This window comes from Idiotropiscis lumnitzeri, chromosome 6 (assembly GCF_059441095.1).
Source record: "Idiotropiscis lumnitzeri isolate Australia: NSW breed Sydney's pygmy pipehorse chromosome 6, RoL_Ilum_1.0, whole genome shotgun sequence".
NCBI classification, from domain to species: domain Eukaryota; kingdom Metazoa; phylum Chordata; class Actinopteri; order Syngnathiformes; family Syngnathidae; genus Idiotropiscis; species Idiotropiscis lumnitzeri.
This window is the reverse complement of record NC_142396.1, coordinates 8,902,920-8,917,693: the sequence shown is the minus strand read 5'-3', so window position 1 is coordinate 8,917,693 and position 14,774 is coordinate 8,902,920. Positions and strand designations below refer to the sequence as shown.

Sequence of the window (14,774 nt, the reverse complement as noted above, 5' to 3'; positions counted from 1 at the left end):
CGCAGGTAAAAGACAAGTGGGTCTGCCTACCAGTGCTAAATCCATCATCGCTGGAGTCTATCTTGTTGAAGTCAGTATCGATGGACGTGCGCTCGGCAGAGTCATTTGCGCTGTCCAAACTGCCATGACTGACTGTGTCGAGATCACTGCCGTCTGGAGGGAGGTAACAGACAAAAAAAGCCACGAGTCACTTGGTGCTCATCGCTTCAAATGCAATAAATGAAGAGCTCTTGGGCAAAATCAATCTCTGAATCCAGTCCATTAACCCAGAACTAAAAGAACCTAGTGGTCTGAATGTATTCGACAAAAGATAATGCATGAGGTCTGTTTTTAATGTTGTCTTTTATCTCTTTTAGGAAAAAGCGCAGAATCAAACACACAATTCCTCAATGGCGAAATGTCCATTTTATTTTGGATTGACTCATAAATTCTTGAACTCTTTGATTCACTTGAGGGTGAATTAAGGGTTGCATTTTTTTGCCCTAGTGACGAACCATACTCCATATTAGGGAAAAGGCCCCATTCTCAAATTCTTTTATATATTTCATTTGATTCGGTTTGAGACGAGTGTTCCAAAGATGAGACCATCCCATTCAGTTGAATTGGGGATTTAGCACTACGCCTGCGATGTAAAGTTTTATTGAACCAGACCGCAAATTACTGCCCATAAAAACAAGTCTTGACATAAATCACCAACTCTCTCCAAACAATTCAACATTACAAGCGTTGTGGTGGGAGAGGTTATTGTTGTTCTGCAAAAGATTTACCGCTTCGTACTACCATGAACCAGAGACTGATTGAATGCCTGTAGATTGTTATTATTGGGTCTCTCACAACGTGTGATTACAAAAATGCATGTCTCATTGGGCTATTGAGGGAATTAGAGATGGACATGTGGGTTGGGACCAGCATGTATTGGGCTAAATCAAGTTATAAGATCAGAAGAGTAAAGCGCTCCCACATGCTCAGCGTGCTCTTTTTTTCATTCGGAAATAAGAATGATGGGGAGTCAGGCACTTCAACATCAGTGGATCATTTATCACTGCTGCCTGCGAGTGAGTGGGAGTCTTATTACATAGATTGTTGGTATTGAGAAATGCAGAACTATATTGCAGAAAGTAAATAAAATAATTTTTCATATTGAAAGCTTTGTGCCTGGGATGTGTCAACAAGACATTCAAAAGAGTCATCGAATGGAATGGTGCAGCCTCGATCACGTAAGTTATGTTCTAGAACTCACTTCTTATAGGCGTAAAAAGCAGGACTAAAGAGGATTTGACATTTGCAATCTTCAAGAACTAGGCAGAGCTGGAATATTTCCCATTTTCATTTTTTTTTCACGATCGCAATATGATTCAGTGCATAATTACGCTACTGAAAGTGCAACCAAAATAAAGAACATATTAAATGAATAAATCTCTGACAATGAGCGCAGGTGCGCATTATGTCTTCCAAAGCCAAATCCTACCCGACAACTGGGTTTCTCTGTGTGCTGGCGTTTGTTTCTTCCCTGCTTGCTTGAATTGGCCGACACCCAGGACCACATTTCTCAGCTTCCCCCACAAAAAGAAGCCGCCTCTGGTGGTAGACGGCCACGTGCTCTCCAACACCGCCTGCAGCAACAACGTCATTAGCACTTTTAGCCCAAAACTAAATTTTGCAAGATGTGATCGATCCATCTTTCAAACGCACGCACCTTGTTATAGTAGCCATAGGTGATGGCATTGGGTTGAATTCCGGCCTTTTTCATCTCGAACAGCACCTTCACTGCCAAAACTGGCTGACTGTATTGACCACACAGTTGCAGCAATACACGATAACACACCTTGGATGAAGAGAAAAAATCACTTTTTAACAGAATACATACTTTTAACCCACTCCTTTAGAACACCCAACATAACGCTGTAATCAGAATAGTATAGTGTGGTCTTTGCTACCTCATCAGGAGCCTGAAGCTTCTTGTCCTGCATCCTCCTCAGCACATCGTATGCTGTGCGCAGTGCCCGCACTTTGGAGGGACACGTATCGACGAAAGCAGGCAGGCAGATGAACCACAGCCCGTAGCAGTGACGCAGCAGACACTTGGACCACATCTGAGGCATCGACGAATAGGTTCGTGCCATCCTTTGAGCAGATTTGATCTCCTGCAATAGAAAAACAACTTGCTTTTAATTCTGTTCTCGTGTTTGGCTGCAAAAGTAACGGACCTGTTTGGAGCGTCGAAAGATGGCTGTCGGACTGGCTGGGCTGCAGTGGCGTGATGCTGTGCCTGCTGAGGGAGGATTTGGTCCCTCAAGTGGTTGTAGAAGTTCAGCGTTTAGCACTGGAAACCCGGAGTAGCTGGAGAAATACAGTGGATGGCATCAGACATATGACACATTATGACTGTGTAATACGCAGCGCAATATCGTACTTGGGCCCTGTCAAATGAAAAAGCTTGAGCACTGACTCCCTACTCAAAATAAGGACAATAAAAGTACTGTACAATAGAGGTTATTTCTGAAATTCTACAAAGACTAGATAGCTGATCTCTATTTGTATTATATAGCTGCTGTTGTTGATGTTGCACTTTTTTTTTTTAAAAGAACACCTGCACTGAAAAGAATTATGTATTGAATTTACTCAACTTCATTTTGTCAAGTGGCTGCACTAAACTGAATTTTTAAATAGATTTGATGCATCGTCCATTTATAATAAACGTATGGATCCAGATTATTTTAGTTTGTTTGTGCAAACAATTGATGAAACTTTTTTAAATGTGACTGGATAAAATGGCTTCAAGGTCAGGGCTTATAAGGAAGGCAACCTATATGCTAGACCAGGTGTGGGCAAACTACGGCCCGGGGGCCACATGCGGCCCGTTAAACGTTTTAATCCGGCCCGCCGAACTTGATAAAAATTAAATAAATAAACCTTGTTAATGTTTTATTTTCAATGCTTTTGTTCACTTTCATTTAAAATTAAATGTCTATTTTTTTCTCCGATGAGGTGAGGTCACCAAAACACTCTGTTCCTGGTCTGGCCCCTCTGTCAAATTTTAGAACCCATTGTGGCCCGCCAATCAAAAAGCTTGCCCACCCTTGTGCTATCTGTGAATCCATGTGGCTAGAGATTCTGTAAGTCTCTGCGCTGCGCAATCATGTGAATGATACAATGATAACATTGTTGATCGCATATAAAATGATACCTGTAGCACAGAGGATGCTCCTCTCCTTCTGGCAGCAGAGGCAGCTCTGGCGGGTTGATGTAAACGGTGTGCTCACTGCGATGGGATTCATCCAGTTCGATGAGTCTGGCATCGTCTGGCTTTTCACTGTCAATCTGTTTTGCAACAGAGATGTAAAGCATGACCCATGTGCTCCCAGAGGACTTACTGTGCTCTTGACATCAATGGTATGGGCACTCAAGATTAGATAAGAACGCCGCACTGCTTGTGTGTCTGCAATTTTCCTTTGTATAGTCCGAGGAAATGACAGTCTTTACGCTGCATGGGTGTTCATAAAATGCAGCCACTTTGTTTATTTGGGTGGCTCAGCAGCAAATCTCCGAACTTGGGCTTCACCAAAACATGAATATTATGGCAGCTGAATAGCTCCAGGGCGGTACTGTGTTAAGGCTTTTTTCCACTCGGTCAAGCGGATGATTCATAATGGCGACTTTCTTTGACCCACTCAGCCTTGTTTCGATTCTGCTCTTTTGTTTCTTCCGCTCCATGCCCTTCCTCTTACACCCGAGAGGTCTTTCTCAACCGTACTTGCGTCGTCAGCCTCAGCAAGAGGCAGTTCACGATGAATGAATCAATGCTTCCACTTTTCAGTACTAACCGCAGTAATCGTTCATAGTGGCCCACGCAGGACACACGTGTGACTTCCTGATTGCAAAAGTTTGCATGCGCAATCAGTTTCTTCACCCAAGAAAGGAGGATGTTTTGTTTTTTCATTTCAAAACATGGGCAGACAAAGTTATGTCAAGTCTTTAGTATTCACGATACAATGTATGAGATAATTTGTTGACAATAAATAATCGTTTTTTTTTATAAAGATGACTGCATTTATGCACCATGCAACTTTAAAGAGAAAGGTTTATCAGAGTGGTTGATGATTGTCATCCATGATTAAACATCCCACGACTTAAAAATTGATACATTCTTCTGCATCATCCTTGAAAAGTGACTCGTTAAGGATTTTAGTGCCAATCACTTATGTCATGTCTCGGCATGGTCTCAACCGCTTGACTCTAATGGTGCTCGGTCAATAACGCTGATTGCTGACACAAACAAGCAGCTAATGCACAATCCTATCTTGCACTCTGGATGCAGACACCCACACACATACACACAAACAAACCACAATTAAGGTCAACAGAGGAGACCACACATGAAGCTATTAGTGCGGTACAGCTTTAACTCTCATGTTTTGACAACACCAACAAAAGCTGTGGCGTGTTTACCTTGGTAACAGTAGAGAGCTACCAGGGGCAGTGACGACAATGACAAAGCAGCGGAGAGGAGGAAAAAAAAACAAAGAAGAAAATAATGTTACACAACAAGTACAGATAGAGGAATAAGAACATCAAGCAAAGAAACGAACTGATCATATGGGTGTGCGCCAGATGATGTATTAATAATACAGGGCTATTTGTTCCGTCACATCCAAATGATTAATTATTTTTTAGATTAAGAAGATTAGTTGCGACGGTCACCTTATCAGCACACTCGTCGAAGAAAGCCAGACTTGCATCTTTGTCACTGACAAAGGAGCATTCCTCAATGAAGCGGCTGAACATTTGGGTCTTGGTCATGAGTGAGTAGAACCTCTGATGGGAGCGGTCTCTACTTTTCAAGAAGCCTAAAAAGAAAACAAAAAACAACCCACAAGGCTATTATGTAAGGACAAACATTACATCCATCCATCCATCATCTGTACCGCTTCTCCTCACTAGGGTCGCGGGGGGTGATGGAGCCTATCCCAGCTATCTTCGGGCAGTAGGCGGGGGACACCCTGAACTGGTTGCCAGCCAATTTGAAATTTATTCAAGCAGCCCCTCATTCGTCATGTTGATAAGATGTCTTTTTTTTTCAGGACCGGCATTGAAACGAACCCTCGGCTCCTCTGTTTGCTTAAGACATCTCATTGTCACACTATGTACCTGACATTGAGTATATTCATTGAAGCCAAAGCCAAATGAAAATGCAATCGATGATAGATATATTTTGAAGCTAACCTTGAATGTCAAAAAGGGAGCCGACATCAGTGGTCTTCTCAGAGGGGGCCTGCGTTATGGGCTGCAAGTACGAGCGGTAACCTCGCAGGATGGCCGCCATGAAGCGCAGGAAGGCTTCCTGGATCTCCAGCTCCAGAGTTTGGAGACTCTTCCCGCCGTTGAGCTCACTGTCGGCCGCTGCATGCTCCATCTGCACGTCTTCGTGGCTTAAGTAACCACCTGACAGCACAACAGGACATTTTGTTATGTAATTTGTCATTTCTGCAACAAAACAAATCTTTTTAAAGAAGCGTAAAGAAATACAGTACTCTATTTTTACTTGCGCACTACAGATGAGATTAAGTTCTTAAAGCGACAATTTACATAATAGGACTCGCCAGATGTTTTCATTCACAGATCTGAGGAAAAAAATTAGTTTGGGAAAGACATTTGAGAAAAACCTTAGTCAATCGGTGAAGGCTTTTTCTTCAAAATGGATAAATGTTCCCGTTTTTTGTTGACTGCAACTTATCGGTTACAAAATCAAAACATTATTTGGGGATTCAACCACACGGGTTTACTAGGAGTGTGCAAATGTGATGGAAATCACAGTATTTACACCTTTCAAGCTGTGCGTAAAGGGGCAGTAGAAGGTATTTCTCTTTTTCACAGCCAATTTTTCAGACGTTGCAAAAGAGCCATGTGACGCGTGGAAAGTTAAGTAAGACACTCTGGTACGTTTGGGAATTTCTGAATGTGATTAATTGGGCAGCGCGAACAGGAGCGAGCACCTTTTTTCTCAAAGGAGGCTCCTAAATTACCCACTATTTTGGATTACAGTATTGGGTGACTTCCTGTAAAATTCACTGTACAAGCTGACTCAACAGCTAAATTATTCATGAAACCAGATATTGGCCTTGACTCACCCTCCGTGAGCTGCTGATGGAGTTTATTCAAGGAATTCAAAAGATGTTTGCAGGCTCTACCGGGCAAAATTTTCCACGTTAAAGCTTTCTTGTCTTCTTTTCTGTAGGCACACAACATGGATTCCATTACACGGGGAGGACAAGTTGCCAAAAGAACTCAAGAGGGAGGCAGACACTCTCCTATCAGGGCTGACAATTTAATCTCCCAATGAGACAACTTTTGAAAATCAGCGGTACATCAAGGTGATTTAGCGTCAGGATATATCACATTCCAGCTATTACATAAGAGAGGCTTTCTCTGATAACCTTGGAGTGAAACTTTCATCATAAAAACTAGAAATGCCATTCTCAAATGTTACGTCAGGTTGCAATCACTCACTGTGAAATGGTGTTGGTATCCAAATCTACACAGCTGATGTCAGCCGGGGGCACATACAGGTCAAAGTATCGGGAATCCACACCCACAATGAAGGGACAAGGGGCACTGAGTACACCCGCCAGTGCCAGTGGGCACAGAGGGATGTACGGGCATGGCCAATGGAAGGGAAATATCATCTGAAAGGAAGGGTAAAAGTCTGTCAAATGTGAATATTAATTCAGAACCTCTTACAAGTCAAATCATTTACATCAAATATTTAAAAACATTAATGAATCAGTCGCAAAGGGTTGCTTTTTGAGAGATAGGCTTAGCTGTGACAGTTTCTTTATGTATGGTAGGAAAAAAGCCAAAGCCTTACAGACACAAGCGCCTCTGTAACACTGGTGAGTACGGCAGGCCTTAGGGAGTGAACCAGGATCTTGTGCTCGGTGACAGCCAAAACCAGCAGTGTGGCAGCATTTTTCGGGCCCAGATTCAGTAGCAGTGTGGAGAGGCTTCCACCGCTTTAGGAAAAAACAAATTAGTGGCGCATACGGTATGGTAGGTTGTCATTATTGCTATCTGGCTCACCTGAGAGGCAGTGGCGAGGACACAGGCTGGCTCAGTATCAGGCTGTCATGTGGAGAGAGCTTTAGAAAACAAGAGTGCACGAACAGTGAGCATACAAGAAGATCATCTAGAAATTCAATTGAAACATTTTATACGTTCACACTTATACCTGTACAAGGATGCGTGGCCTCTGGGTAGACGGGAATGGCACATTTTGCATGAAGTGGGAGATGTGCCTATGCACACAAATCAGAATTAGAATCAATAATCAATTTTCTAACGCGATCAATAAATGTGCAAATGTGGCTAACTTTTCAATGGGCAGTGCGTGTGGTCCCGAGATGGAGTAGCGATAGAGAAAAGTGAGGAAGCTCCTGAAGGACTGGAAGAAGGGCCAGTGGGAGAGGAGACAGATGCTCTTGTTGCTGTAAACACTCCTGGTCCCGCCGGGCCCCAGATCAGAGCTGAGCAAGCCGAGCTGTGACAGTTGACGCTCGGACAGCTTCTCCTCCGAGTACGGCTCATAGAACTGGATCGCTGCTCCGTACACCTGCAAAATCAAGTCATCGTGATACAGCCCTGATTCTTTCTCAAACATCACAAAGGCACAAAACTAATGTTAGCACTTACGCAAACATTACGCAAGTATGTCAACAGCACAACAACAAGCTTTTAAAGAATCACTTCAAACTAATGCTATGACACCAGGTCCTTTGTTCTTCCTTACAAATAAATGAGGAATTATTCCAGGCATGAAGTACCTGCGGGGCCGTGCAGTGTGCAGAAAGAAGCTACCAGACGAGCAGTGAGCATTGAGGCGTTTAGCAATGAGCTATCCATTATTCACAAGATGAGCTGCAAATTTTCCTTTTATGCCGCATTGCTCTCAAAGTCAAAACAGTCTTTTAGTATTCCAAACAAAGCCCCTGGAATTTGGAATCCAGGCAAGAGTTTTTGGAGACATTGTCAGGATAGTGTGTTATTCTTGGAAATTGTACTATAGTTCATGAACAAAGTCATCCCTGTGGGATACTACAGTGTTGAATGTGTGATGAAGACATTGTGCAGTTTCTCACGATTTAAAACAGTTCCCACATATCAAATATCTGTGACATTAAAATACACCCACGTTCAAGAATGACAGACTAGGCCGATTATATTTTTCAGCACTGTCATTTGCAAATGAACCAGCTATTGCTAATCTGTGCATCCAACAGAACTGCTCTTCTCTTTTGCTTTGAGTCGAATTTGTTGGCTACCTGCCAAGTCATTGGTGGAGACCGTTTGTGTTGGCCTGGTGATATGTAAATTAGCCACACTGATATGTAACAATGGGTGCGGAAATTGAGAATACGCACACTGTAAGAAATAGGCAGATAAAAGCTTTACATGGTTGTTTAATTTCAAACTTGAGTGGGCAGACACTCCAGGGACCCAACGAAGAGGACTTTCATAACTCCTGAAAATGTCGCAGTAAACTACCGTGATATTAGCCCTTTTTCAAAGAGAATATAGTGAAAGCATCCATGTGAGTATTATTATCCTCCCTTTTAAATAGTTTGATGCACAATTTGTGTTCAAATATCTGTTGCTGAAGTCAAATTCTCATGCCCGCTTTAAAGTCAAATGATGTAATGCTTTACCTTCTCTCCTGAAGCTCCGGTGAGGACAAATGTGGAAAAAACGGGAAGGGCGTGTTTGGTGTGTGTAGGCCAGCACTCAATTGTTGCCCCCATTGGCAGACAGAACATAGGCACTGACTCGGGCAATGGAAACGACTCGTAGTCCTCCTCAGGGTACCTGCACAGCAGACCTGGAACAAATACATACATTAACATTTAGGACATTACTACATTTGTATTTGAACTTATTAAGATTGCACATTTTCATAGAAAGATGGTTTGAGTACCTGCTTTACATGCAATAGTGTTTGCTTTTGCCAGAGACTTCTTGTAACACAAGTAGACAGATGATCCCCACTAGAAGATGACGAGGCACCAGTGGTCAATAAAATTGTGATTTGCATTTTTTACATTTTTTTGTTGGAACCAATATGCAAGACTTCTCTCCCCACCATGCTGCTGTTGAGGTTCTTCTCCACCTTGCAGAAGGTGTGAGGGGGCGTCTCCCCCTTGCCGGGCACGAGGATGCAGACATCAGTGACGGCCAGCGAGGTGTGTGGCTGGCTCTTCGGAGCGCGGCGGTAGGTGATGTAGATGCGTTGAGATGACGAGCTGCTGATGTTGGCCGGGCGACCTGAGGGTGTGGTCTGGACGATGTGACATCCAGGTTTCAGCTTTTCTTTCCACTCGTACAAAACCCTGAAAACGAATTACAGTTGGTGTGTAGCCAATTCACAAAACTGTAGCGCCTTCTTTATATGCGGTAGCCTTTATTGTTTCCACTCTATAAGACAAAGCATTGGGACAATCCCCTTAAATCAGGGGTTGGGCTAGCCTGTTCCTTAAATCGTGACTATTAAATTAATCGTGAATTCTCATTCCATCAAAAGGCCCTTTCACACCAATCATCCATGTCATTTTTAATTTATTTTAATTTATTATATTTTGGACACTTGATTGGTGGCGAATGAAGTCAAGTGTGGTCACGGGCACAGCGGCGCAAGCCGCCCTTTTTTAAAATGCCAGTTTGCATCTGCTAACTTTCCATCAGCGAGTCTAACCTGCTTCTACGCATATTTATGCGGGTGGCCGCACGAGACTTGCACCGGTCACAAAAATAGAAACCGATATTTTCCTCCATTTCACTTCCAGTAGGTGCAATGTCAAGCTATCGATACGTATTTGTCCATGTGGCGCATTTCAGATGTGTCTAAGAGCAGATTAATGTGACCCAAGGGAGAGAAGTGATTAGTGACGCTGGTGGGTAAAGGGTCAGTGACTGAGGATTAGTGCTTACCCAAGATCTGTCAGCGGAGGCTTATCTCTGCCTCGCTTGAAGCACAGGAAAATCTGCGGTCCCCTGAGGCTGGCTCCATTGAGCTCCGCAGACAGGCCCGAGGGGGTGCTTTCGACACAGGTGAAGCCAGGGGGTACCTCTTCGCCCAGGGAGCGGATCACTACGGCTACATCTGTGATGGGCGCGTTGGGCTTGACAGATTTCGGTGTGGTATCATCAAAGTGCAGCTCCTCCTCCAAAAGCTTGGACGAGTCAGTGAGGCCTGCAACCACGAAGTAGTCGGCGACACGAGGGGCTTTATCCTCCATCATTTCCCATTCCCAAAGTGAAGGCTGGAATGCAGAGGAGAGGGAAGGAAGAGAGCCTCTATGAATTTTAATCACTTGGCTGAGCGCAACATAAAAGCATGAGGAAAGTTAAATCACATTTCAATGTGTCGCTGAGCATAATATGGGAAGTTCAATGGATGCATTAAACATGGTTGCTGCGGCAGTATGAGAAATGCAAAACAGACGTAACCTATATAACAAATTCATACCTTACTTGGGGGGGGAATCACGACTATAATGAGCATCTGGAAACACTTTCAATCTTGTCTGCAAAATCTCTCAATATTTCACCCAGAAATATGGGAAAACCTTGAGAGTGGTGACCTTACTCTGTGCCGTGACTGATTATGTAATGCAAAACATGTGCCTTTGTACAGAATACTAAATGGACCAGGCAGCGCAACATAACTTCAGGGAGATAAGCAAGTACACTAAATTTTGGGGAGCTTTAAAGGAGGGAACATTTGGACACAGTCGAGCGTGTTGTGTGAAAGAAAGGGAGCCTGTTAGGTTATCACAAAGCATGAAAGCATGAAGCTCTGGCAGCCTGCAGCGCTAAGTGCCTGTTTTATTTCTCTCGGCACGCTCATCACCCTCACTAGTGGACTGATGAACTGATAGCACCCAAACTGCTTGTGTGAGCGTCAGGCCATGCTTCCTTTACACTTTAAAGCTTATCAAGCGTGGACGTAGCTCAACGACTAAACATTTTTTGATACTCAATAAACAACCACTTCTTTGCTTCAAGATGTCATGCTCAACATAACAATCAACATACAATTGATGCAAGTCGAAACAATTATTCTGAGTGCTAGTTGAATGATTCCCAACCGCCATGAGAGATCATCAGATCAGTTGTGCCGCGAGAAATAATCACATTTCTTTGAATTGGCAGTGACAGACAGAACAATTCAATGTTGTTGCACCTGATGGCAAAAGGTAGGCCTTCATTGTATTACAATCATTTTTGATTGGTGGCGTGCCGTGTGACTTTTCTGATGTAAAAACATTTTGGGAAATGCTGGACCGATCGACACAAATTGTATGCGCCAACATCTGGCAAATTTAAAACAGTACTTATGACATAATGTTAAAATGTTCTCTGTTATTGCAGGTGGCTCATTTGTTCTCCACAGAATTGAGTCTCAGCGGGACCTATAATGACTCAGCAAGAAAGAATTAACAGCGCCATGCCACTCTGAGTACATTTGCATTTTGCTCAGTGTTTTTGTGCACCTTGAGAAAATAAAACCATCTATGCTTTGTGATGTTAAAAAAAATAATAATAAGTTTGGCTTCAATGTGGTAATCATCCTTCCATTCATTTCGTATTGGTCTTGTCCTTGTATATACTTGGACTGGTTTCCAGCCAATCACAGAGCAAGACAAACAACCATTTTGCACCAAAGGACAATTTAGTGTCTTCAATGAATCTAACATGAACGCTTTTGGAATGTGGAAGAAAGCCAGAGTATGCGGTGAAAACGTGCAAATTCCGAACAGGAAGCCCGCAGCTGTTTTAAACCCCGACATTCTGCTAACCACTCGCCAACCACATGCGTTAACACAGCAGGATGAAATCAAAGACTTGAAAAAACTTGATTTAGAAGCATTAGAAGAGCAGATGATGAGCGAGTGACAGCCTCAGGGGAAATGTGTGAAGAAGGTAGCCAGAAATAAATGAACTCAGGAGGTTGCTGCATCTTAATGCCTCACGAAACCAACAGCATGCCTCGCACAGATGGTGTTTAAGTAGAACTGATGATGTCTAAGAAGTCCACTTGACTTCCAACGCTCACTCTTCCCTGCTACACACGACCTGCGTTGAATCAAGCATGTCCTCTGAATGACTATTGTAGCCACACAACTAATTACACAGATTACATAACATGTACATTTTATCGATCCAGTTCCAACTGGCATGGCGTCCTTCTGAGCGTCCATCTGGTCAACAAATATAAAATGACATGGACCGTATGGTTGGCGATACCAACATCTATGATGAGAAAAACCAAGCCTAACATAGCCTAATGACATGATCCAATATCAATTCAGCAAATGTATGTAATTTATCACAAATGTTTTCTTCTTATTGAATGAAAGTAACCAGGGAAAGGAGCATACATTTTTAATGAGAACGTAAACTAGTGTTTAGGTATTTTATTCTAACTGGTAATGATGTCCATGCATCGCTGGAGCAACCTCAGTCCTCAATTTCCATTCAGCAATTTTCTTGCAATGGAGCGGATTTCCTTAAACAAGCCAACTTCCTTAATCACATCCGTTATTGTTGTTGACAATGAGTCATGTCCAAACATCATAGTTAGCAATACCACTTGGGACATCCTGTTCCCAAAAGTTCAACTCAATCAACAAAGGGAACCAAAACTCACAACATAAAGTACATGTGGTACGATGGTTGCATGGTATAACAACTCACATTCTAGGGCCTCAATTATCACTTTTGTGTAGAAAATGTTCTAAATTATTTTGTAGCAGCCAACCACCTACTACAGAAAAGGGATGATTTGATTTATTCAGTACTTTATTTTCGGTTTTCTGATCACCGTTTAGAACAAAGCATAGTCTAACTGTGTGCATGGGTGGAGTTATCTTTTGGTATTAATTTTCGTAGTCACGCGCAGTTACAAACGGGCGTTTGCACCATAGTGGGAGTGAACACAGTGAACTTGTTTCTCAGCCAATGGAAGTGACTCATCTGATTCCCTTTAAATTCAGTGTGAAAGAGGCACATGGAAGCATAAGCTGACTCTCTGGCAAACATGAAGGAGATAAGAGTATGTTTATAAGGAACTGAACTGCAGGTAGGTCAGCTTGTTCAGTCTAACTTTTGTCCACCAAATAAAACAAAAAAAAGTCCTCGTCAGCCAGAACTCCCAGAATGGTGTGCCAAATTCTCAAAGATGCTTCACATTCCAAAAACATGCATGGCAGCTTGATTGGACACTCAGAATTGCCCCTAGGTGAGATTGTGAGCGCGGAGGGTTGTTTGTGTTAGTGTGCCCTGCCATTGGCTGGCGACCAGTGCAGGGTGTACCCCGCCTACTGCCCGAAGACAGGTTGGATAGGCTCCAGCACCCCCGCGACCCTCGAGAGGAGAAGCAGTTCAGATAATAGATGGATGGGAAGGAGGCTTGCACCGGCATGCAAATCAAAATGTGCTAATTATTACGCCCAAGAACACGTTCGCTGTCTACGGAAATTAGTTTAATAGTATAATATTTTATATTTTCCTCATCTTTAATAATTGTAATAAGATGTGTCTGTTTTGCTTTGTTGTTTTTTTCATTGTGAAGACAGGAACAGTGAATTTCCCATGCAGATGAACGAAATATGTTTCTTCAGTAACTACTATATCGATTGATCTGTCTAAGAAAAGCACAAAAAGTAAGGAAAATTGTGTCTGTGCAGATCAATTCTCTGTGGTAACAAAGCTACTTAGCACTAAATCTATTCCATATATATCTATCTATAAAAAAAAAAGCCATAGTTATCTCCTGCGAGTGTAAACACAGCCAGCATTGCCTAACTAATCATAACATAACTCCAAAAATATGCTTATATTGTCTCATTGTGGCATTCAAAAGCCCTTCACTCTCAGCATCCCAGCGTTGTTGTGATGTTGTTAGGAGGACTGCTTGGTATTAAAGGGCCTGTTGGCAGTAAGGGAGGAGACACAGAGGAGGAGGGGGTCCAAACATCACATTTCACTACTGGGGATCTTTTTAAACCACCCACGCTTACCGTCATCATCATCATTACTGTCTGACGCTTACTTAATACAGTCATAAAACAGCTCTAAACGGAGAATAGTAGATGAAATGACTTGGAGTCAAACCTCACACAAGGGAGAAAACAGAACAGTGTACAGGGCTGGTTTCCACACGCAAGAGTCCATTTTAGGCAGCATCTCTACAGTGGATGAGATGGAACGAGCCCTGCTATGCCTCCATCAGGACCAAAGGGTGCTCGACAAGTGAACAACAACACGCCGTTAATACTGGTGTGTGTGCACAACAGGGCAGTCACACAGACGTTAGTGAACATCGTCGGAACCGTCTATTAACGTCTTCGAATCCAACGTTTTTCTTTCAAGAAGCATTGTTACGCACGCGTCAAAAAGCGCTAACAACCCCAAGAATCCGAAAAATATGACAAACATCACCGTCAAAACAGAACCGTGTCGTGTTGGTTGCATTTAAAACGTATGATGTTCGCACTGTACTTACGTCTCAAAACGAGCGGGCGCGTTAACGTGACGAGAAATCGTTCAGCTTGATGTCAGTCGACGCCAAATTGATGCTCTCTTCTTTATTCCGCGCGTCCTTTCACCAAATGCCCAAACGTGAGAGGAGAAATTATGAAAAAATGTTCAATATTTCAAAGTGGGTAGATGGTCGCCTTCTCTCCGCGTACGTATTCCTGAGCGGCGCTTTATCCAGACCTAAG

The 14,774-nt window shown here is 42.9% G+C and overlaps 1 protein-coding gene across 2 annotated transcripts in view; it reads right to left on the bottom strand.

Moving 5' to 3' along the window:
- The window catches only part of dennd4a (DENN/MADD domain containing 4A), a 22,825-nt gene extending 8,051 nt beyond the window's left edge, over window positions 1-14,774 (bottom strand). The window contains exons 1-20 of one of the 2 annotated variants that reach the window (XM_088298572.1): window positions 14,555-14,774; window positions 9,976-10,307; window positions 9,131-9,377; window positions 8,966-9,035; window positions 8,700-8,869; window positions 7,368-7,606; window positions 7,226-7,292; window positions 7,078-7,136; window positions 6,866-7,010; window positions 6,508-6,683; window positions 6,129-6,229; window positions 5,224-5,442; window positions 4,702-4,847; window positions 4,450-4,467; window positions 3,188-3,321; window positions 2,208-2,340; window positions 1,938-2,144; window positions 1,697-1,825; window positions 1,469-1,613; window positions 31-153 (exon numbers count right to left, since the gene is read on the bottom strand). In XM_088298572.1, the coding sequence (XP_088154698.1) occupies window positions 31-153; window positions 1,469-1,613; window positions 1,697-1,825; window positions 1,938-2,144; window positions 2,208-2,340; window positions 3,188-3,321; window positions 4,450-4,467; window positions 4,702-4,847; window positions 5,224-5,442; window positions 6,129-6,229; window positions 6,508-6,683; window positions 6,866-7,010; window positions 7,078-7,136; window positions 7,226-7,292; window positions 7,368-7,606; window positions 8,700-8,869; window positions 8,966-9,035; window positions 9,131-9,377; window positions 9,976-10,286 (2,839 nt within the window). In that variant the 5' untranslated portion in view covers window positions 10,287-10,307; window positions 14,555-14,774. The remainder of the gene's footprint in view (window positions 1-30; window positions 154-1,468; window positions 1,614-1,696; window positions 1,826-1,937; window positions 2,145-2,207; window positions 2,341-3,187; window positions 3,322-4,449; window positions 4,468-4,701; window positions 4,848-5,223; window positions 5,443-6,128; window positions 6,230-6,507; window positions 6,684-6,865; window positions 7,011-7,077; window positions 7,137-7,225; window positions 7,293-7,367; window positions 7,607-8,699; window positions 8,870-8,965; window positions 9,036-9,130; window positions 9,378-9,975; window positions 10,308-14,554) is intronic. The other variant, XM_088298573.1, reaches the window with a different exon arrangement.